Here is a 21,832-nt window from a genome sequence, read left to right on the forward strand (position 1 = left end):
CTCTTCTCTCATCGGAGACAAAGGCTGCCTTGCCTGCCCTCCTCGGTGTCTTCGACTGACTAATTTTCTTTTCATCCGACTTCCCTCCAGAGAATGTGGAGTCCAACTCACCCATGCATGGACACTCACCGCACAGACTCCGATCACCGAGCAACGGAAGCTTCTCCGCAGCAAGATACCGCAAATGCTTGCCACCCCTTGCCTTGCTAAACCCGTCTGATTAACGTTCGATAAGATTCCGCGGGGATATCTGCTTTTTCGTGTCCCATCTCGGGGTACGAAGAAGCCTGTATGGCTTCCCAACAGTCCCAAGGGACTTCGAGCCCCTCCGCCTCTTCTGTCTTCCTTCCTCTCGGTCGCCGCGGTTCTCGAGCTTCTGTATCGACGCAGGCGGAACGTGAAAGTCTGCACGCAGCCCTCGATCAAATACATACCGCTGCCTACCAGTCGGACGCCTTGACAGTTTTCAACGAGTTTACGAGCCCTCCTGCCCCATCATCTGCAACAGACGAGAAAACCATATCCGGCGAGCTGCAAGGTGGGCTGAGCGGGCTATATAGTCGCTTTAGGACATCGGTGGGTGGTATTGTGGGCGGGGTTGGGAAATCTTCAGACAAGAATACCGCGGATGATACTGGTTTAAAAAGTCCTCCGTCAGAGCGCTCTTCCATAAAGCCTACCCATGAGTCTTCGGAATCCCATCAGCAACATGCGGGCTCGTCACAAGGCTCAAGGCTTCACTCACCGGCTCCTGGGAGCCAGCACTCCTTCCAGGATAGTGTTTCTGGAGCCGGGAAGAGCGCAAAACATCCTCCCAAATCAACGAATTCATCTTCGAAGCCGTTAATATCACCTGCGCTGAAATCCCCGGTGCCACCGTTACCCAAAGCTACGGGTAGCTCAACAGCCATTGACCCGATGGTAACCGAGCTTCATGTGAATGCTACTCATGCCTCAAGTACGAACTCGGTCAATCTTTCCACTAACAGCCTGCAAACTGTGGAGTCCGCTGGCACGGACAGGGAAGATGGCCCTCATACTGCATCCATGTCCTCATCGGGTTGGAGCCAGCGGCTCTCGAATTCCCCAGTATTACAGGTCAAATCCAGTTCCGCGAACGAAGCTCCAGCAGGCCATGATATCAGCAGAACGTCTACCATGGGAAGTCAGGTGCCTGAAAATTTTCGAAGGTCGGATTCACAGGGAACTCATGAGATAGAGGCTGCTTTGCCTGGCCCGCTGCGAAAGGCTAAACGTTCGATCGATGGAACCCAAGATGGTATCCCTTTCCCGCCTGAAAGGCTACGATCGAATTCAGGCGCGTCATTCAGCTTGGACAGAATCAACACGGCCTCTGGATCAAGGACGAATAGCGTCACTCAGTACAACAGCAATGAGGTAGCTCCATTCATTGAAAAGCAAGTTCCCTCTGGAGTTGCTACGCCATTGCCAATGCCCGATGATGAGGCTCAACGGAAGGAATTACCAAAGCCGCTAGTCAAGCATAAGACTGGAGAAAGGCAGTCCATATCGAGTGCCAGCCGGTTGCCAGGATATGTGGCATCCCAAGCCTCCACAGCAGAGTCCGTAACTGGCCCACCACCGCTGGCTCCATTAAACACGTCTGTGGACCGCGTTTCTGGCACAGATGGAAGAAGCTGGCGGCCGCATGCGAGTGGCGATGGCGTCATGTCCCAGCTCCGAAGCAAGCTACTAAGCAAAGAATTTTGGATGCGAGACGAAAATGCCAAAGATTGCTTCCATTGTGGCGAACCTTTCTCTACATTTCGACGAAAGCACCACTGTCGGACCTGCGGGCAAATTTTCGACTCTAAATGCACATTATTAATCCCGGGTGACCGGTTTAGCCAAACCGGAACAATACGTGTGTGCAAGCCTTGCGAGGCAATGATAAATGGCCATGACGACGATTCTTCCGAGTTCTCTGACAGCGAACAAAGCCCCATACCGCTCCATCCCCGGATGTCCGAATTCGGGGCGGGAATTTATCCGCGTATTCCTTCTGAGGAGGATGATACCTCATCGGTTGTGTCTCAGTCCATCGAACATGTGATGAAGACTCCTACTATGGCCATTCCCGCGACACGGCGTGCAGGAGAAGGCCACAACCGCCGCTCAGCTGTGCTTGAGATTAGCCCAGATAGACCTCTAGCCCGGCCGACGTCCTCAAGATCCTTGAAGTCGTCATTGAGTGGGAGACCTCATTCAATGGGCCACAAGCGTCACCATTCCCGTCAGCAGTACATCCGAAGCTTCAAACCTCACCACGATGACCGTGCACCGTTCCAGCGGCGCCAAATAGATGATGCCGTGCATGAGTCCCGGTTGCCTGCATTTCATAAAGATAATATCATCGATCCTGACCTGGCACAGTACCTCTCTGATGATGCCTCCAGTGGCGAGGAACAGCCCAATCTAATGTCTGCTGTATCAGAAGGCTCGTTGTCCAAAAGTGGTGGAGAAAGTGAGCGTACTACATTTAGCGGACTGCTTGCAGCCATGAAGAAAGGCCGACACGCGTTTGGAGATCGAAGTGTTGCTGGTTTAAACTCTTTTGGCCGCGAACCAGATGATGGTAGTGTTAGCAGCTCGAGAGCAGTAAATTTGCCTCGCGCTTCCCGTCGGCGCAATCTTAGTGTTGCAAGTAGTATTCATCAGCGCCACTCTCCGAGAGCATCGAAAGATAGCATGTTTAACTCCCTTGAACAACCGCCTGCTGTTCATGTTCTGCCCCCGGGAGTTCCACCAAGCGGCTTCAAAATGACCAGAAGCTCATCTATGAGAGGAGCAGGTGCGCCTCCGGTCGAGTTAAACAAGGCTAGCCTGCAGCATGTTCGCAAACTGCTACGACAGCTCCTCAAAGACTCGTCCGTGCCAAACGTCTCCAAGTGGGAAACGGCTCTTTTGCCGATACTTCTTAAAGCAGCGGACGAGGTCGTACCGGACGTACAGGGAGGTGACGATATGGATATTCGTCACTATATAAAGCTGAAAAAGATCCTGGGTGGCCGACCAGGAGATACTTCCTATGTTTCCGGATTGGTATTCACGAAAAATCTTGCCCTGAAAAGTATGTCGAGGAGCATACCGCAACCAAAGATCTTGATAATAGCTTTCCCCCTCGAATATGCAAGGCATCAGCAACATTTTATGAGCCTGGAACCTGTGATCCGGCAGGAACGTGAATTCCTTGCGAATCTGGTGAGCAGAATAGCTGCTTTGCGACCTAATTTACTTCTCGTTGAGAAGAACGTCTCCGGCTTGGCCTTGGAGCTGTTGGAAAAGGCCAATATCGCAACCGCATACAATGTCAAGTCGTCAGTACTTGAAGCTGTGTCTCGATGCACTCAAACAAGGATCATCACCTCTATGGACAAATTGGTGACCACCCCGGTGCATAGTGACTGCGGCAGTTTCGATGTCAAGACATACGTGTACAATGGCCGGAAAAAGACGTACATGTATCTTTCTGGCTGCCGCAAAGAATTGGGTTGCACGATTGTTTTGCGCGGCGGTGATAGCGAGGTGCTTGCAAAGGTCAAAAGAATCACTGAATTCATGACTTACGTTGTCTACAACCTCAAACTGGAGACCTGCTTGATGAGAGATGAATTTGCGCAGATGCCGGCATTGACTGATGCTGAGAAGGAAAAGAAGATAGATGCAGGGCACGACTCTAACGAGGGGTTGAGCAGTTCCTCGCCTAAAGACACAATAACCGACCCGGAGACTGCAAGCGAAGTGCCCGACGACGTTCCGAGGCCAACTTACTACGAAGATATTGTTCGGGACCATGAAACGAAGGTTCTATCCGCGTCTCCGTTTGTCCAGTTTGAGCCACCCTACCTGCTCATGCGTGCCCGAGAGATGGAGCGGAAATTGGCTTATCTTAAGCGCCTCCGCGACAAAGACCTTAACCTTGACCAGCCAGCAGATGAGAAGGCTAAATCCCAGAAATTCATACTGATAACCCCTGAAATGGTTCATGAGTCACCCGAGGGTGCTCCACCTAAGGTTAAAGAAGTCCTACGCGCAGCCCATGATGCTGAGTATGATAGAGCTCTTCATCATTATCAAACCCAGAAACGTCAGTGGGAGGCTTATGTCGCCGGAAGCGTCGGCCTTTTCGATCCGTACGCCCACCAAAACATCGTCGTCCTCTTCAGCCTTGTCTGCACTACAACGTCAATTCCCTGCTCTGGTCCAGATCTTCTTGCGCTCGAGTACTACAACGAGCATGGCGGCGACCCGATATTCGAACCAGACTGTACTTTAGGACAGTATGTCGAGGATATCTGTCTCCATGCAAATGCAGTATGTACGGCAAATGGTTGCGAGAAGCGAATGTTTGAGCACCACCGTCAGTATGTGCATGGTGAAGCCCAGATAAGCGTTTTCACCCAGCCCTACCCCTCAAAACTGCGAGGTCTCCAAGACACAATTTTGATGTGGAGTTGTTGCAAGATCTGTGGTAATGAGACTCAGGTCTTTCCGATGTCGGAAAGTACTTGGAAATACTCATTTGGGAAGTATTTGGAACTCTCCTTCTGGAGCAAGAACCTCCATGCTCGAGCGGGCATCTGCCCTCATGACTTGCAGCGTGACCACCTTCGCTTTTTTGGCTTCAAAGATGTTGCTATACGAATCCACTACGACAGCATCAACTTGCTTGAGATAATTGTTCCTAGAACTCGGGTTACATGGAAAGTGGACAATGACTTGAAACTCAGAAACGAGGTGTATCAGCGAATGGAGCATCGCATCACCCGGTTCATGGTTTCAGTCAAGGCGCGGCTGAAGGGGATCAATGTTGAGAGTGTTATCCCTAAGCAAGCCGAAGATTGCAAAACACAGATAGAGCATCTGAGTAAGAAGGCCAACGAGGACCACATCCTCTTGATCAAACAGCTACAGGAAAAATACACCAACTCGCGATACTGGGAAGTAATCCCTCTCAATGAAGTGCTCCGCTCCGTTCAGGAGAAAGTCGTCGAATGGGATGCTGCCTTCGCTGAATTTGAGAAGAATTTCTTCCCCTCGGAAAAAGATATCAAACGATTGGCTACTCTGCAGCTGAAGAAAATCTTCCTGGACAAGGATGTGTCGGTGATCCCCGAAGAGCCTCCTACCACACCAAATGAGGCTGACAATGAAATCATCGAAATGCCGGAACGGATGCGACTAACGCGCCGTATGACCCTTTCCCCGGAGAAGGCCCAGGATGTCCTAGTATCTGTTGTCGAAGAGCATTCGGGGGAGAAAGATGTTGCAGGAAGCCAGGAGAGTGATGCCATCAAGTCCGATGATGTCGGCTCTGCAACTCTCTCTTCCAGTTCAGGGAGCTCGCAGTTTTCACCCCCGCAGGCTGAGATTGCGGCCGAAAAAGAGGTGCAGCATCTGGATCTCGCAACACCTTTGAATCACTCTGAGCATCCGGTCCTAGCCCCGCCCACCACGAAGGCAATAGACAGTCAGGAGCCCCGGGAGCCCTCGGAGCCACTGGAGCCATCAGAGCCAAAGGCTACCCCTACTGATTCTGACGTGAACCCGACGGAACCCACTCCTGAAGAGCCAAGTGTTCGTCAGAGAAAGAAAAGCGATGAAACTGAAAGAACTCCAACTCCAAGTCGTTTCCCATCTGCTATTCCCCGACTTGCCGAAGCTACTTTGCGACGCAGTGGAAAGTCTACATCTCCACCATTATTTCGGGCTCAAACGCAACCTGCTCCTTTCCACAGGGACCTCGGAAATGATACAACCCCAATAAAGGGCATGAAAATCGCCTTTGGCAGATTGACACCGTCTGATGGAGCTCCAAGTCCTCCACTGGACTCCAGGTCAAGGTCTTCGGACAACAAGAAGCTCTCGGAACGTTTCAATCTGGCCCTCCGAAGTGGAAGAATGACACCAGGCTCATCTCTCATACCGCGTTCTATCCCGACCCGAAAGAATACCCGAGTCTCGAACCTGGCTAAACACTTCGAACAATTGAGCCGTGAGTTTGAAAAGGAACGACAACGAGAAAGAGCGCGACGAGCTGCCAAAGGTACTCATTCTCGCGCAATCCCAATAGCTTCCTCGAAACCAATCGTCGAGGTATACAAGAATGTCAGGGAAGCAGTTGAAGAACGGGAGCCTTCTGGCGAAGGGGAGGATTTCATACCCCCAGCATCACGCGTCCCGCCGGACCAGTCAGGCAGAAACAGTGAAGATATGCCGAGGCGGGATTCTGAGGAAGAGAGCAGGCAGGAGGATATTACACAGGAGCCTTCTGCAGCTAAGGAAGAAAAGGAGGGCGCTAGCCCGGAGGACGAACATGTCTTATCTGAGGTCGAAGGTGAGGAACAAAGTGATGAAGACCGAGACGACCTGCAAAGACTAGACTCGAATGATGAGTTGAAGATGTCGCCTGAAGACGAGTCGATGGACCTGAAAGAGTTCCCCAAGCATGAGAGGAGTACGCTATTGAAGCTGCTGACCAACTTCTGGTCAGAGCGTTCTGCCAGCGGTTGGGCACCTCTAGATTATCCGCTTACCATGTCCGATCACGTTTTTGCGGATTGCGACATAATCGTGCGGGAGGACGAACCAAGCTCCCTGATCGCGTTCGCGCTGGACTCCAGCGACTACAAGGAGAAATTAGAAGCCATCCAAAGGCGCTACGAAGAGCCTGACGAGAAGGACACGTATGAAGAGGATGGCAACGATGCTTTGGACGAGACCCGGGTCGAACATGCACTCTTGAGGTCGACAGGTACACATCTGAAGTATCAATTCCAGGAAGGTCAAGCGAAAATGCTGTGCAAGGTATTTTATGCGGAGCAGTTTGATGCCTTACGGAAGAAATGTGGAGTCGCAGAGCGGATTGTAGAATCGCTCTCTCGATGTGCCAAATGGGACTCCAAGGGAGGAAAGACCAAATCCCTATTCTTGAAGACTCTCGACGATCGCTTCATTCTCAAATCGCTGTCGCCCATTGAAACACAGGCATTCCTGAAATTCGCCCCAGCGTATTTCCAGATTATGTCCGAGGCACTGTTTCATGAGCTGCCGTCTGCAATTGCGAAGATGTTTGGTTTCTACCAAGTGATCATCAAGAACCCCGCTACTGGGACAGAGTTCAACTGGTTCCTCCTGTTGATGGAGAACTTGTTCTACGATCGTGTTCCTACTCGAATTTTCGATTTGAAGGGCTCCATGCGGAATCGCAAAGTCCAGAGTACGGGAGAACGGAACGAGGTTTTGCTAGATGAGAACATGGTGGACTTCATCTACGAAACACCGTTATTTGCGCGGGAGCACTCAAAGAAGCTTCTGAGCCAGAGCGTCTGGAATGATACTCTATTCCTAGGGCGCCAAAACGTGATGGATTACTCACTTATGATCGCTATCGACGAGAGCCGTTCAGAGCTCGTGGTTGGCGTGATTGATTGCATCCGCACGTACACCTGGGATAAGAAACTAGAATCTTGGATTAAAGATCGTGGATTCGCTGGTGGTGGAAAGAACAGACCTACCGTCACCAGTCCGAAGGAGTACAAGAGTCGATTTAGGGAGGCGATGGCGCGATACGTGCTCCAGGCCCCAAGGTATGTTTCTGAAACCTCACATTCTCAAAACCGCAGCATTCACTGACATGGCCATAAGCTGTTGGCACCAATTCCAAAATTCCCAGCTCTACAGATACGCCCCAGTCGAACACTACCCGAGCCAGAGTTATGCCGCCGCGGACGCTGATGCCCTCGAGGAGATGGCAAGCTGAGCGAATTAGTTCCCCCGCGGACCGTTCTGTACTGATTAAGACCCTCATGACGGATATGACTTGACGAACACGACATGATGTACCAAAAATTCCCACTTCCAGTTCATTCATTGATGCTACATTTGCACTTGGCGTGTCGATCCAACTTTTGTGTACGGTCTTTGAGCGGTATTTTCTCTTTTCTATTACTTTTGCTGTTTTCTCCTCGTTCCACAAGCATTCCTTCATTTTAATGAATGCACGAGACCACACCACCACACCACCACACCACTACCTAGACTAGGACTTATCATAATACCACACACCCAGCCATAATGACCATGATGATAACACAAGCATAATATAATAAAACAGCAATCTGAAGTAGCCATCTTACATTAAATCCCAACAGACACAATAATCTAAAAACAATACCCGAAGTAGTAAAACATAGTAGTAATCCTTTTTCCGGAAGAACCCCGCGAGTGTCACACATCCCGAACACACCATCGGCTGAATTCGGGACGCTCGGGTTACCACTCGGGAATCTGATTTGCTGCTCCGCGGTTTTAGTTCTCCTTCAATTCAGTTTTGGGCAATTCGCATTTCCCACACCGTCGCGTGCGCAGATTTTCTTTCTTTTTCTTTTTTTCGTGTGGCTCCCTCTTTTTTTCTCTTGTCTTATTCCCCCTTCTTCTTGCTTTTTGTGTGTTCGTCAATTTGTTGATTGTGATTGCTCTCTCTCTATTGCTCCCAGACCGGGGTGTAAAAGGGCTATCGGGATAACTTAAACCTAGTAGCCTTATGCTCCGCGCTACGACGAACTCACTATTTACCATGACTAACTGATTTACTGCCAGTGGCTGCTGCTACTAGTTTTACCACTCACGAGCTATGGGCTGGATTTCAAATGTGAAAGATTGACAAATGCCTTGCTTGCTTGCCTCGGTTGGGGGGGCTTCTTGTTCCGTTCCCCCGCACGAGAGAGGAGGACTCGATTCGAGGGGCTTTCCTCTCTCTCTCTTGCGCCCTCTTTCTCTCCTTTTCTCTTTTGATTTACTACTCGGCTCCTTCTTTCCTTCTGCAACTGTCTTCTTTGACTGTTGATTGTTTACAAACTACGTCCGATTATGTCTTCGGACATGCCGTTCATGGCTTACGTCGATGCGATTCGTTATCGACGAATATTAACTCTTTTGCTCGACGAATGATGGATTCTCAAGTGATCCGGGTTGCATTTCCACTAACAAATCATACTGACTGACTCTCAGGCCGCTTACTTTGTTCAAGACATGAGAACAACTTATTAAATTCTAGCTTTTGATCGCAGCAAAGTCCACCAAACATGGCTGGCTAACTAACGTCAAATCAAAATACATACACATTACGTTCCCAAGGTGTGTGTCTTCCCCCAGCGCATTTCGGGCTCAAAGTGAATGTGGTGGTAGACGCAAGTGCGCACTCCTGGTGCTCCTCGTCCTGCCCCGACTAACGAGTCTCGCAGTGAAGACACAAGCAGTCTACCGCGGGCAGACTACCTGGGTCGTCGCATGGCGGCGAGACCGGTCTACGATATCCAGAGACACACCCTTGACGCTTTCTATCCAATCGCTGTCGTTACCGTGTCATCCACCAACCGGTGGCATGCCAGACTGCTTTTGCATTTACTCAGCCAGGCCAAGGTTCTCCTCAGCAGGGACCACACGGACGGTGTTGGTGTGGCCCATACCGCCGCGCCATCCCTGGACACAGACGATGTTGTCACCCTTGTTGATGATGCCGAGCTTGAGTGCGTGGTTGATACCCCACTTGAGACGGCGGTCAACATCCTCCTGCCAGACCTTGACGTTGAAGTCGGGCTTCTTCTCGGGGAAGAGGAAGGGCCAGACACCACGGTACAGGTGAGAGTACTGGTTTCAACACGTTAGCACACGACTCTCGAAACAACACTAGCTTCTCGACTTACCCGGGAGGCAGCGGGGTTACGGGTGACCATGACAATGGGGCACACGGGGCGGTACTTGGAAAGGTAGCGAGCAGTTTTACCGCTACAGATCTGTCAGCACTCATCCTACCCGACTGGATATATCCAAATGGAAGCGTCGCTACATACCTGGTAGTCAAGACGACAATGGCACCAGCGTTGAGTTCCAGACTGGCGCTAACGGCAGCCATGGCGATGGACTCGACAGTGTCGGTGGGGCGAGGAGCAAGGTTGCGGAGCTCATCGAACACGTTGAAGTGAGGGATGGCGACCTCGGCGAGCAGGCAGGTCTCGGACATCATCTTGACGGCCTCGTTGGGGTAGTTACCCTTGGCGGTCTCACCCGACAGCATGACACAGTCGGCACCGTCAAGGACGGCGTTGGCAACATCGGACACCTCGGCACGAGTGGGACGAGGGTTGTATGTCATGGACTCGAGCATCTGAGTGGCACAGATGACGGGCTTACCCTTGATGTTACACTTGGCGATCATCATCTTCTGGGCGATGAAGACCTTGGGGGCGGGGATCTCGATACCAAGGTCACCACGGGCAACCATGACACCGTCAGTCTCCTCGAGGATCTCGTCGAAGTTGTTGACACCCTGCTGGTTCTCAATCTTGGCAATGATCTGGATCTCCTTGCCCTCCTCACCCAGAACCTCACGGATGTGGCGGATGTCGCTACCGCGGCGGATGAAAGAAGCGAAGACCATGTCGACCTTGTTCTTAACACCGAACTTGAGATCGGCAATATCCTTCTCGGAAAGGGCGGGGAGGTCAACGTCAGTGCCGGGCAAGTTAACACCCTTGCGGGAGGAGATGTTGCCGTTGTTCAAGCAGCGGACGCGGATGGTCTTGTCGTCTACGACTTCGAGGACCTCGAAGGAAAGGATACCGTCATCAACATAGATGAGCTTGCCAGGAGAGATCACCTTGGTGATGTTCTTGTAGTCGAGGTACCTTCAAGACGACTGGTTAGCGGAGTCCGTGCACAGACAAGTCTGGGCTGGTCTCCCGATCCACTTGCAGTGGTCGGAAGAACGCGGGGAGGAGGCTTACATGTTCTTGTCGTCGGAGGCGGTGGCATATTGATCATCGGTGGTGATGTTGAGCTCGTGGCCCTGCTTGATAGGGATATCCTTATCATCGGGGGTGTTTCCGGTACGGATCTCGGGACCTTTCTACGGAGGAGTCAATTTGGGGATCGCGACCGGCCAAGGGACCGGAGAACTTACGGTATCGAGAGCAATGGCGAGAGGACGTCCGACCTGGGTCTTGGCGGCCTCACGGGCGTTGTCGATAACAGATTGGTGGTACTGGGGCGGGTCAGCATACTGTCATGTGCCAATGCACGGATGGGGACCGCTTCTTACCTCATAGGAACCGTGGGAGAAGTTCATGCGAACAACGTTAAGACCGGCTGCAAGCTAGTCAGCTGATTGATACCTTCCAGAGTGAATGGGTTTTATCGGTCGTACCAGTGCGGAGAGAGTTGATCTTCTCCACGGAGTTGGTCTTGGGGCCTAAAGAAAAAATCGGAGGTTAGCTTGAATGAGGTCAAGTGCGGGGTGCGAGGTCTTCATCATCAAGAGATGACAATCGCAACGACACAACTGGCAGGAACATACCGATGGTGCCGATGATGGAGGTGCGGCGGAAGTTCTTGGAGGGCACCATCTCAGTGTTGAGCTTGGAGTGCCACTCCAACTTCATGCGGTTGCTCAGGTGGTCGAGGGAAGAGCTGGCGGCCATCTTGACGGATGATTGATCTCTACTGAACTAACAGGAAAGACAGAAGAGAAAGGGATTGATGGAAGATGGAAGAGAGAATGGAGAGAGAAAGAAGAAGAGGAAAGAGGAGAAGAGGGAGAGATAATAGGGAAGGAAAAGACGGGGCCGGTGAGCGAGAGAAGAGAGAGATGGTGGACTAGAGGAGGGGTGCCCGGGAAGGAAAAATGTTGGCGGCGGTGATTGGCTGGATCGGCCCTTTTTGGTGGGATTCCTGCTTTGGGACACTTTTTTCTGTCGGTCGGTTCCCCGCGGGTTGAGAGAGCAGAGCAATCAGTACTCCGTACTTAGTTTAGTTGTGCCTCCTGCTACGGAGTAGTTACAATCACACTTCTCATCGCCTACCTAATTCCCATTATTAATGACTTTTTCCCTCTCCGGCACTATCGCTGGGTATCAAAACTCAATAATTTGCTTCGTGATCCACCTTTCACTGCTTTTGCTTCTATTCTTTGACTTTGATCGGTAGATACACCCCTGCTGCCTCTGTCCGCGCTTTTCACTGGTCAGCCAAGGGTTTCCGCCCAGCGATCAGCAGCAGCTTTTTGTCCACTTCATCCTCAGGCACCTGCTTCCGCGCATCTCAGGCATTCATACGCCGCATGCAATAATAATTGGTTGGGAAGATCCAAAAGCAATTCAAGCCCAAGCCACAATCTGGCAGATACACCCACACAACATTCCCCTACTACCTATCTACCTACGTATCTATCTACAACTAACTTTGTGAAAAGTAGAATTCTGGCAGGACCACATGATCCCCTTCCTCACTGTCCAGTTGACCCCACATGGTCGCGGATCCATCCTCTTCTAGCGAGGTGGATTTGATGTCTTTGTTGGTGCTGATTTTTCTCTCCCTCCTCGCCTAAAGAAAAAAGCCCATTTTCCCCATTCCCTTACGCAAGAACTATTTCCCTGACTCCATCGGAATCCATAAGGCTGAATTTTGCTCTGCTCGGATGGACCCAGTTGCCATTTATGGAGAAGCTGTCTCTTCTTTTTACCTGGTCGTATGTGGGTAAGCAATTTTACTTAAGGTAGGAGATAATTTACTTGGAGGTTTTCTCTTCCTGTTGGAGGTTCTTAACTCCGAAGGTGTGCCGATTCCTCTATTTTGTCTTGGAGATAGATGGTTAGGTTAGGATGGGAGATAGTAGTAGCAGCAGCAGCTGAACCACATATATCCGAACTGAAGCTTGGTAGTTTATCTTGGCCTATTATGCTCAATATAATTATGTAAGTCGGTCATATGAAACATTCATGGGTTGTTGCATTGAGATATTCAAATTTTCTGTGATTGGACGCCCTAAAGGCAGACAGCAAGTAGTAGGTAGTAAAAGGTCTTCATGACCAACATCACTCATACCCTCACTACCACCGCACAAGTACCTTCTACATACAGAGTACATGAATTACGAATCCCGATCTACACCTACCTACTTAGCACCTGATTCTATCACCATAACCACCCTCCCGACTCAGCCCCCGGTGAATGAATGCTATGGATAATCTGCAATATGCATGCTAGGCCATTCCACTCCGTGACTACAAAGCCCGCCGTCGGCTCGGCACACTTCCTCTTACAAGGATAATTATACTTAGCACAGATACATACTTAATGTGATATTAGTCTGCAGAGCCAAGCCCCGGTTATCTTCACTCATTCCCCTTCTCAGTAGTGTTTCATCCTGCATCCACCCGCTCAGCTACTATTTGCAAAGTACTGCCGACTTGGCGGTGATGTGATTGCGTACTCTCTACGGAGTAGTTTTGTTTGGTTTTGTTTAGATTGGTTTCGGACTTCGGAGAATGAATGAATGCATGCTGATCTACTTAGTATTGATGTTTGTTTGCTCAGATTTGCTTTTTGGGTTGAGTTGGTTTGGTTGTTGGGATAGGATACTAAATGGGAGTGTGGGTAGTATTTATGATCCATCCTATCTCTAGGTTCATTCCGGAGTACGTAGTACGTACTATTTATGAAGTGGTAGAGTACTCCAGACTTAAGTAGTAGGTAGATAGGCAGACACTGCCCCTCCATACTTTCCCCTCTACTATGAGCAGCAGTAACAGTGGTCGCTCGGCTCGGCTAGACAACTTACTAACCAGCTAGCTACACACCAGCCACTCCCTCAAACCCAGCCACCCAATTGACCCATGACCACCAGCCCAGCCTCGCTCACCGCCTCGCACCAAATCAGTCGCCCACGTCATGTGAAAGCCACGTGAACTGGATGACTTCCTCCGTGGGGTGACCTGATACCTACCTACCTATCTTTGTTTTTTTCCTCTATTGCCCACTCACAAAGAACAATCCCACGCTCATAACCTTTACTATTCCTATTGATACAATCCGTTGCTGCGAAGCACTCAACCTGTCAGATCATCATCCCCAAATCTTCCTATCACCATGGTATGTCACGTACCCAAACTTGAAGCGGACCGGATATGGATGGATAGGAAATAAGGAATAGGATGGGATGGGATATACTAATATTCATGGGTGCATTCAGCTCGGACGTCTCAGCCACTACGCATTCGATGCGGTTCTTAGTACGTACACCCTTATCCTATCTTCTCTTGTTGGTTAAGTTGGGGTTTGGATTTCAAAGCTGACCTATTTCGCAATCTAGTCTCTGCCTTCCTGGCTGGCGTGAAGCGCTCGACTGGATTAACGTAAATACTACACCCCATTCCTCTTTTTTCCTCTTTGGTCACTGCGCTATCGTATGCATCCTATTTGTGACGACCAGTAAGCTAATCAGTTCATCCCGCGCACATCCCCCAAACCCTGGGGGGCATCGCGTGGGGTCTTTCACAGCCCCAGTCTCAACTCCGACAAAATCACCGATAACAAGGACTTCAAGAAGTGGATCGATAACTACCTGGGTGTTGGCGAGTGGGTGATGGATCAGTCTGTGGCTGTGTTGGGGTCCACGAGCTACTTCGAGCGCAAGCGGTAGATTTATCGCTGCCACTGATACTTCTTAATTACCGATCGCGTCGCTTTTCCTGAGTCGGAGTCGACGGTCGGCTTACGAATGGATTGGTTGGATCCCTGGTGGGTTGGGCATCTATGTGTGATTTGCCTGGGTTGGGCGAGTACACTACTATGCGAGGCTGGGGGTTTCTGGCTGAAGGAGAGATTGCGATATAAGGCAAGAAAGGGATTAAAGGGTATGGACCCCGTCGCGGTTGAGGGTATGGCTGCGATGGGTCGTTGCTCATGATTGATGATGGCATTTCGGCTCGTGTTCGAGTAGCGCAAGTCATGGCGTTGGGTATTTTGCGTTGACTGTATACCTTGATCCATGCTCCAATGGCAGCTCCCTTTGGAACATTTGCATCTCTTCTCGATATGCCTGTTTGTACATAGGTTCCCTGTTGAGGGATAACTCATCTGTATCTCTGTTCTCCGCTGTTTAGCTAACAACGGCCATGTTGTGACCGGACTACCCATCCAGGTTGCTTCCGGTATTTTCTTATCCACCAGTACAGTCACCGTGTGCAGGTCACTGACTAGCCTTGGAGTTATACAAGAGTATCCATTCTCAGGAGTCCGGTTCATTTCAATGTGGTAACCTCCGCAGGACCCGCCCTTGGACCGCGAGTGTGGTCTCGCAATAACAGATGCGCCCAGAGTGAAAGACTGATGGTCCATGCAAGCCTGTGTGGGTCTATTATAGCACGAAAGTGCTCGCTAACATGATTACCGTCAAGGGCGTCCACGCATGTAAAAGCCTAATCGCCAAAAACAAAGAGCCAGGGTATGTTCTGGAAGCACCGTAGGGTATGGAATGAGTGACGTGATTCGTTCAATCGTAACTTTCGTACTATGTAAGTATCGAACCTATGTCCGGAGTAATTCGTCGATGTCCAGACGACGGTAATAGGAGATATGGCCCATGGTTTCCCAATAGTGTGCTACGCACTCTGACGAAATCAGAATAAGTTGGGATGAGATGAACGTATCTAAAAGGAATATTAGCATGCATAGCGAAAAGCTGGGCATTTCCAGATCGGACTTACCATCTCTGAAACCGAGGCCCGCTACATGACCTTTGCTCCGTACTATACGTGCTCCCTGGAAGAGAGCTTCCTCCGCAAGGCGGACAAATCCTCCAGGGCCAACGTCATCTGCTGAGAAAGATATTTCGCCGCGAGGGACGTTAGGGTCTCCAGTGAGCTTGATGGCCTCAAGGCTGCATCGCTCTTCTCCGTGATCATGTTGTAGGAAAAGCAGAAATTCGCATCCATGTGCCGAGTAGTCTCCAACCCAGATGCCTTGGTATGGTTTCTTGTCTGTAGGCGTATACAGCTCGGGGTCAAGTGTAGCATAAGTCGACAGCGTCTCGCTCCGCCCAGCGGTGAAGATAGGCATACCCAATCGGAAGTGTGCCCATCTTCTAATTCGAAACGCATGCTCGGAAATTTTGTCCAGCTGTGGAGGGTGGTGTTCCCACTCCGGATCAACTTCACCACGATAGACGCGGTGTTTAGTTGGAATGGTTTTAGGAGGCCATTGTCGGTTCGCCACAATATCAGAAGTCATTCTGGCGGAGCAGAGTGAAAATGAGTTGAAGACATGCTGCGTCTCGAGAGGCATAGGCATGCGCGTTTCACCGCGCAAATATAACGGCCGACCCTCGTGATGGTTTTTCAGGAGCAAGACTGGATCATCTAACCAAAGACTAACTTTAGGATTGAACGTTTGGATTATAACATCTGGATTCCAGTCCCAGACTTGGAACTGGTGCGAGCGACGTTCTGCGATGACCCGATAAGCCTCTATGACGCCCCGTCGGTGATCGTAACGGGCGAGGATCAAATTTCCCGTGTGCTCGGTGTCCGCAAACCAGATCTTGTTGCGAGGAATGAACCAACAGGGATGATGGGCGATATAGAGACTGCGAAAGGAGTCAAAGACACCTGTTGTGTGTATGGGTTCGGGAAGATTGGAGTTGATGATATTGGCCCATAAAAGTTCGTTGGTCGCATGCTCAGCGAAAGTGCGGCAGGTAGATGATAAGCGAGCGAGATCTTGAGCCGATAGAAAAGACAATATATGCTGGACTAGCTCGGGAGGAAGGTCTAAAAATGAAGCGCTGGTTTCTCGGGGATTGTTGGAAGTTGTTTCCGATAAAGACGCCTGGGGATCGCCGTCCATCTCCACGGGTGCCTGTTTCCGTTCCTCCCAGGCCGGCTGATTGACAAGCGCAGCAGCCATCACGAGTCTCTTGGATGGAGTTAAAGCCGAGAAGCCAAGGGTGACAGGCGCAGCAGCAGATGATCTGCCAGATAGCGCTCGGAATAATTGAGTTGGCAGTGAGCACAAGAGCAGGGGAGATAAAGTAGTCAAGGAAACAAATGGTTGACGATCTGCATACTAAGTTAGCTTCCAGTGGATTAGCGAGGGGAAGGCAAGTCCAGCTGGCCGCCCGCATGACATCACCCTTGCAGCCGCCCCGATCACCTCATCAACGGAGCTGTCCAGCCAGATGTCTAGGTAAAGAGCGGTGCATCCCTGCGAACATTGTGCGAAGCATGGGATGACCAGTATTGAATGGCGTTATTGGGAGATCATTCGTTTGGCCACAGCAGTTCGCAGGGAACTTCCAAGTTGTCGTGGTGGGCCGCCGGCAGTAAGAGAAGTTGAGTTGAGGGGGAAAACGTCAATTTGGTGCTCGTCACGGGGATGGGCGATAAGATACGGAAACAATGTCTTTTATTGGCTAGTCACACAACAGATACAATACGCCTTGTCTTTCCCCTATCGATACTACATACAAGGCAGGCATTATCCGCCGGGTGCCTCAATAACAAACTTGTCTTATTCACGATTTGGAATAACAAAGCAAAACACAGCCTGAAACGCAAGGCAGCCGGGGCAGTCAGGTGACCGGCGCAAGGGTGGGTTTGTTTACGCGGTCCCAATCGGGCAATGGCCCTGTCCTTCAACGCGTCAGGAAGGCACGATGGGCCCTTGCCTAATCGGGAAAAATCACAATACTCCAGTCCCGTGGTGATTGCCGTCAACTGTTGTTCCGAACTACCATCATCATTACTACTACTCTATATATCTATTGGTTTGGTCTACGGCCCTATAACATCATTATTGTCTTAGCCAAGTGTCACTTAAGCCCTTTTGTTTTACCAGGCAAAACAAATCAGGGGCTGAGAAGATCGTGCGACAATTGACTCACCCCAGTCGGACCAGTACACAATCGCCATGGACACGAGACAGGCAAAACGAAAGAGACAAAGCAGCTCTTCATCTGGCCAACAGCCCCAAAATCCTCAAGAGCCTCCCACGCCAGTCTCGATTAGAAGGACTCGTCGCACCGAGTACTATATTACCTCCGCCACCTCTTGCAATACCCCTCATCAGAGTAAGAAGGTTCGCTTCTCAGACCCAGGTCCCGGGCGGCAACATGGTTCTGCCCACTCCACCGGCCTCACTCCGGCCATGCTGCGTTCTTCCTTCGAAGAACGCGCAGAAGATGATCCTTTGATTCGGAGCCCAAGCCGTCGCCAGCGACGGCGCTCAACCCCTCTTCCGCGGTCTCGCCGCAGTATGGGTGCTCTCGATGCTGCCAGTACAGCCTCCTCAGAGCATGTAGTGCAGTTTACACCGCTGCGACAACTTCTAGACGCGCGCACGAAACGACGAATCCGGCGGATAGGCCTAAGTGATGAGATCAACCATCTAGAGCGCGAGAAGAGAGAATCCGCCCAGTACGAGAAGACACTTCAAACACTACTACGCGAACGAGATTCGTTGAAGAATGAATTGGATTCGGTCAAACGAAATCAAGACGTATCCAAGAGTATAGCATCCAGCGAAGAAACCACTTGGCTGTCGCCACAATCCATGATCGAACAGGTGTCATCCGAGAATATCCGATTAAGGGAACAGCTTTCTTTCCCTTCTCCGGGTGCCACAACAGACCATGATACTATCAGCAACTCGGAGGGAGAAACAATGGTGATTAATGAGAGCGCATGGGATTGTGATACAATGCTTATATCAAATTCGCCGGATATTCGAGGCGTAGATGCCCGGATATCAGTGCCTGATAACATCTCGCTTCTGAGCCAAGGACATGCGAATACCGATGCGTCGACTCAGGCATCCATACCTGATTACAGGCAGGAGGCAGAGATTATTGCGCTTTCAGCCGATCTCGCAGCTGCCAGGAAGGAAAAGCGTGACTTTTTTGACGCTTGTCGCGCCCGTGTCGCTTCGTTTAGTGGAACTGCAATTGAAGGTCTCCTTCGCCAGTCCTCTCCGCCGCCAGACTTCTTGGAACAAGTTCTGCCTACCTTGGCCCAGACACTGCGGCGTGCTTCTGATGCCGCCCAAGCACTAGACAACGTTACGGAAGAGTTGTCGGGTCTCGGATTTCCTGGGAACAACGCTGAGGAAATCATCTCTACGATGCGCGATCAATTTCGCGCCGCGCGCCTTCAACTCGAACGCGCAGTTCCTGGCGAGACCGCCAACGCCAGTCTCAGTGATGGCAAAGCAACTCTTGGTGCTTTGGTAAAGCGGGTTGAGATACTCGTCAAGAGCCTTGGGGACGAGCAGGAACGACTGGAAGGCTCCGTAGGCCGGGAGAACGCACTTCGGGGTCAATTCGATACCCTGTTGGCTCGATATGAGGGAGCATCGAAGAAGATTCATGACTTGGAAGAGTCTATTGCCTCCTCCGCTGGAGACATGCTTCACACACGAATGCGTATGCAGGAGCTTGAATGCGAAGGAAAGGAACAAGCCGTCAGCATTCAGCGGTTGAATGCAGCCCTCGACAAGTACCACGAGGAAGTCAAAGGATTAGAGGCCCTAGTAACTGAATTGGAGGATGATAAGGCGAAGAACAACGAGTCACACAAACAGGAAGTGGACGAACTACAGCAACAGCTGGAAGAGCAGGCCCGCTCCCTTCGTACTGCCGAATCAACCGTTGCGGAGCGGGAAACTCGCATCCGGGAATTAGAGGAGGCCCTTGAACAAAATCGCACCAGTGTGCGTGACCTCACAGCTAGAATTGAGTCGCTCGAAGCTGAGCGCCAGCAAACGATACAGGATCTGGAGCAAGAAGCAACGGAGCAGCAACAGCGCCTTGAACAAGAAGTGGGGTCGATGAATGTGCTCGTCTCGGAGCTCAACACGTCACTAGAGGAAGCCAAATCAGATGTTGACCGACTTCGCCGGAGTAACACTGGCCTGGAGGAGCAGCTGCGCCTCGAAGTTGAAGCAAGGGACAGCCTGCTGGATAAATGGGCTGCAGAGCAAGCGCGGTCATTTGCTATTATGAAGGAAACCGTCAATAGCGAGCGACGGAAAGCCAGAGTTCGCACTGCGAACTGGGAGCTACGTTCGGATGAGATCCAATCATCAGATGGTCTGAATATCGAGCCCATCACACCGGTCAGTATGACAAGGTTTGTCGACGTGGAAGCTGGCCGGGGGAAACATCGTAAGCGACTAGACAGTGGGGTAGGGATACTCACCGACGACCTGGAAGATGCAGATGCTGGTATCATGCCAGAGTCGTTGCCTTCTGATCCCGCTGAGTTGCTGTAGTGCGTTTAGTACATGAGAAACATTGGAACGTTGTTCGCTATGCATGAAAAAGTCTGCAATATATTTTGGTTAGCTATGCATGTTATTGGGATAGTCTGCTAAGTCATGTACATCAAGCCTTGGACATAATGAAATGATTTGATAGTTGTCTGTTGTGCTCCTGTAACTAGTAGCGAACGAAGGGCAGTAGTGTTGCACGGCGCACGACTCAGCCAGGTGTGGGAGAGCTCATCAGGTCAACTATTATCAACGCCAATAACATCTCACCCTTCAAAGGGCGCTGGATTTGTGACAGGTCCAAGTCATTTTTAACCAACACTTGCTGCTTGCATATAAGCAGATGCTACAAGTACATGTGGTACCATAACACCTGGATCAGTTGCCTTTGACCTTGCACTAAGTAGCAAAATATATTTGGCAATACTACCTGGTGGTGCCGACGAGGCAAGTTCGCATGATGATACGTCTTTACGCAAAATGATCAAGCTCCCCAGGACGCATCAACTTCCTTGGTTCGAAACATGCTCACATTCTTGACTGTCATCCGCATACTTTATCCAAACGAACTGGCTTGACAGACGCCTGTAGCCCAGCGTGTCAAGAGTCACGCGCAGTGGAGGCCTACCTGCAATAACTACATCTTTAGCTTGAGCCTGGACCTCAGTGGTCAAAGTCCTTGCTTAATTTCTATCTATCGATGATTATATTTCCGGTTATCAGTGCATCTAGTGGAAAATGGGCAATGGTAACAGCGGTCTGACGGCCAGCTTTGGGGCGTTTCCATGGTTGAGTCGGACTCCCCTGCGTTATAAGGTTCATCCCGCGGGTGGGGGCGCTTTGATCTTCTACTGAAGTCTGGCACAGCTTCCCCGTCTCCCCTTGTTTGCGTCAGGGCAAGGCCCTGCGGAAACCCTTTTTTTACTCTATACACAATACTACAATCAATTGATTGCTCATATTGCTGACGACAAGGGAGACAACCGTGCCATGGGGGACTGCAGTCAGCAGGCGGGGGGGACCACAAGCTGGGACTACTGCCATGTGTCATATCCGAGGGAAAGGGAGAGAGAGTGTGTGTGAGTGAGGAGGTCAGTGCATCTGAACCCACCGGGGTAATTAAAGGAAAGCACTAACAGCATCCTTTGATTATTCCATGAATGCTCTAGAAGGACTAGAATGGCACTAGAGGGAAATTGGTCGCCGTTAGCATCCTCGCGTCCATCCCTGATCCACCAGGGGTTTCCTAGGGGAATGCGTCATCCAGGAACCTGTCCACGAACACAGCAACAACTATCTCTACACAGTAATATTACTACACCAACCATTTGTGGGCTGACGGGGATGATGAAACTGGATTTTGCCACCAGAAGGGATGCAAGATCGGGGGGGCCAGCATGTGAACTAAGGTTTGGGACAATCGGGATGCACGATCAAGGTTTCGCTAAACTTGTGTCGCAACTTGCAAGGAACTGCAAGCTGGCCTTTTTAGGGGCGTGGGGGGAAAGGGAGACGATCGGGGGGAAGTGCAGGAGATTGCAGGAAATGTCCCGGCCAGTCGGGGCTCCATGGTGACCATGACAAACAGTCAATTGAATTGATGCTGCTGTGATGAGAATGATAGTATACGTAGTACGAGGCATGGGTTTCAGCTGGTATGAGGACTGTTTCATCCCACCTCAGCAATAGGATCATCACTAGCACCGCATCA

At 50.7% G+C, this 21,832-nt stretch overlaps 5 protein-coding genes across 5 annotated transcripts; 2 read left to right on the forward strand and 3 right to left on the reverse strand.

The window, feature by feature from the left end:
• Positions 1-2: 2 nt before the first annotated feature.
• BO85DRAFT_470283 (1-phosphatidylinositol-3-phosphate 5-kinase FAB1) lies at positions 3-8,159 on the forward strand. The gene is made up of 2 exons (XM_025662388.1): positions 3-7,610; positions 7,669-8,159. Exons 1-2 carry the CDS (start codon positions 292-294, stop codon positions 7,781-7,783), a joined length of 7,434 nt encoding a protein of 2,477 aa, XP_025513357.1. The 5' UTR covers positions 3-291; the 3' UTR covers positions 7,784-8,159.
• Positions 8,160-9,426: 1,267 nt separating this feature from the next.
• On the reverse strand, positions 9,427-11,501 carry BO85DRAFT_440285 (pyruvate kinase CDC19; the record flags this gene model as incomplete). The annotated part of the gene is made up of 8 exons (XM_025658756.1): positions 9,427-9,672; positions 9,729-9,810; positions 9,876-10,709; positions 10,809-10,930; positions 10,985-11,065; positions 11,123-11,169; positions 11,228-11,272; positions 11,378-11,501. The coding sequence occupies 8 exons, from the start codon at positions 11,499-11,501 to the stop codon at positions 9,427-9,429; spliced, it is 1,581 nt and encodes a 526-aa protein (XP_025513358.1).
• A 2,003-nt stretch (positions 11,502-13,504) lies between these two features.
• On the forward strand, positions 13,505-14,500 carry BO85DRAFT_424963 (DUF1748 domain-containing protein; the record flags this gene model as incomplete). The annotated part of the gene is made up of 4 exons (XM_025658065.1): positions 13,505-13,950; positions 14,051-14,090; positions 14,171-14,213; positions 14,365-14,500. Exons 1-4 carry the CDS (start codon positions 13,948-13,950, stop codon positions 14,498-14,500), a joined length of 222 nt encoding a protein of 73 aa, XP_025513359.1. The 5' UTR covers positions 13,505-13,947.
• Positions 14,041-15,292, reverse strand: BO85DRAFT_70749 (uncharacterized protein). Its single transcript, XM_025665608.1, has one exon. It carries the CDS (start codon positions 15,196-15,198, stop codon positions 14,503-14,505), a length of 696 nt encoding a protein of 231 aa, XP_025513360.1. The 5' UTR covers positions 15,199-15,292; the 3' UTR covers positions 14,041-14,502.
• A 95-nt stretch (positions 15,293-15,387) lies between these two features.
• Positions 15,388-16,764, reverse strand: BO85DRAFT_461086 (F-box protein; the record flags this gene model as incomplete). Its single annotated transcript, XM_025661761.1, has 2 exons — positions 15,388-15,509; positions 15,567-16,764. The coding sequence occupies 2 exons, from the start codon at positions 16,762-16,764 to the stop codon at positions 15,388-15,390; spliced, it is 1,320 nt and encodes a 439-aa protein (XP_025513361.1).
• Between the last annotated feature and the right edge of the window lie 5,068 nt (positions 16,765-21,832).

The sequence above is a fragment of the Aspergillus piperis genome (assembly GCF_003184755.1).
Source record: "Aspergillus piperis CBS 112811 unplaced genomic scaffold BO85scaffold_15, whole genome shotgun sequence".
NCBI classification, from domain to species: Eukaryota; Fungi; Ascomycota; class Eurotiomycetes; order Eurotiales; family Aspergillaceae; genus Aspergillus; species Aspergillus piperis.

Bases quoted from the DNA above. Each gene is read 5' to 3' on its own strand.
- BO85DRAFT_470283 (XM_025662388.1), top strand. From the start codon at position 292: ATGGCTTCCCAACAGTCCCAAGGGACTTCGAGCCCCTCCGCCTCTTCT. The intron at 7,611-7,668 runs GTATGTTTCTGA...CATGGCCATAAG, and splicing joins TACGTGCTCCAGGCCCCAAG to CTGTTGGCACCAATTCCAAA.
- BO85DRAFT_70749 (XM_025665608.1), bottom strand. From the start codon at position 15,198: ATGGACCATCAGTCTTTCACTCTGGGCGCATCTGTTATTGCGAGACCA.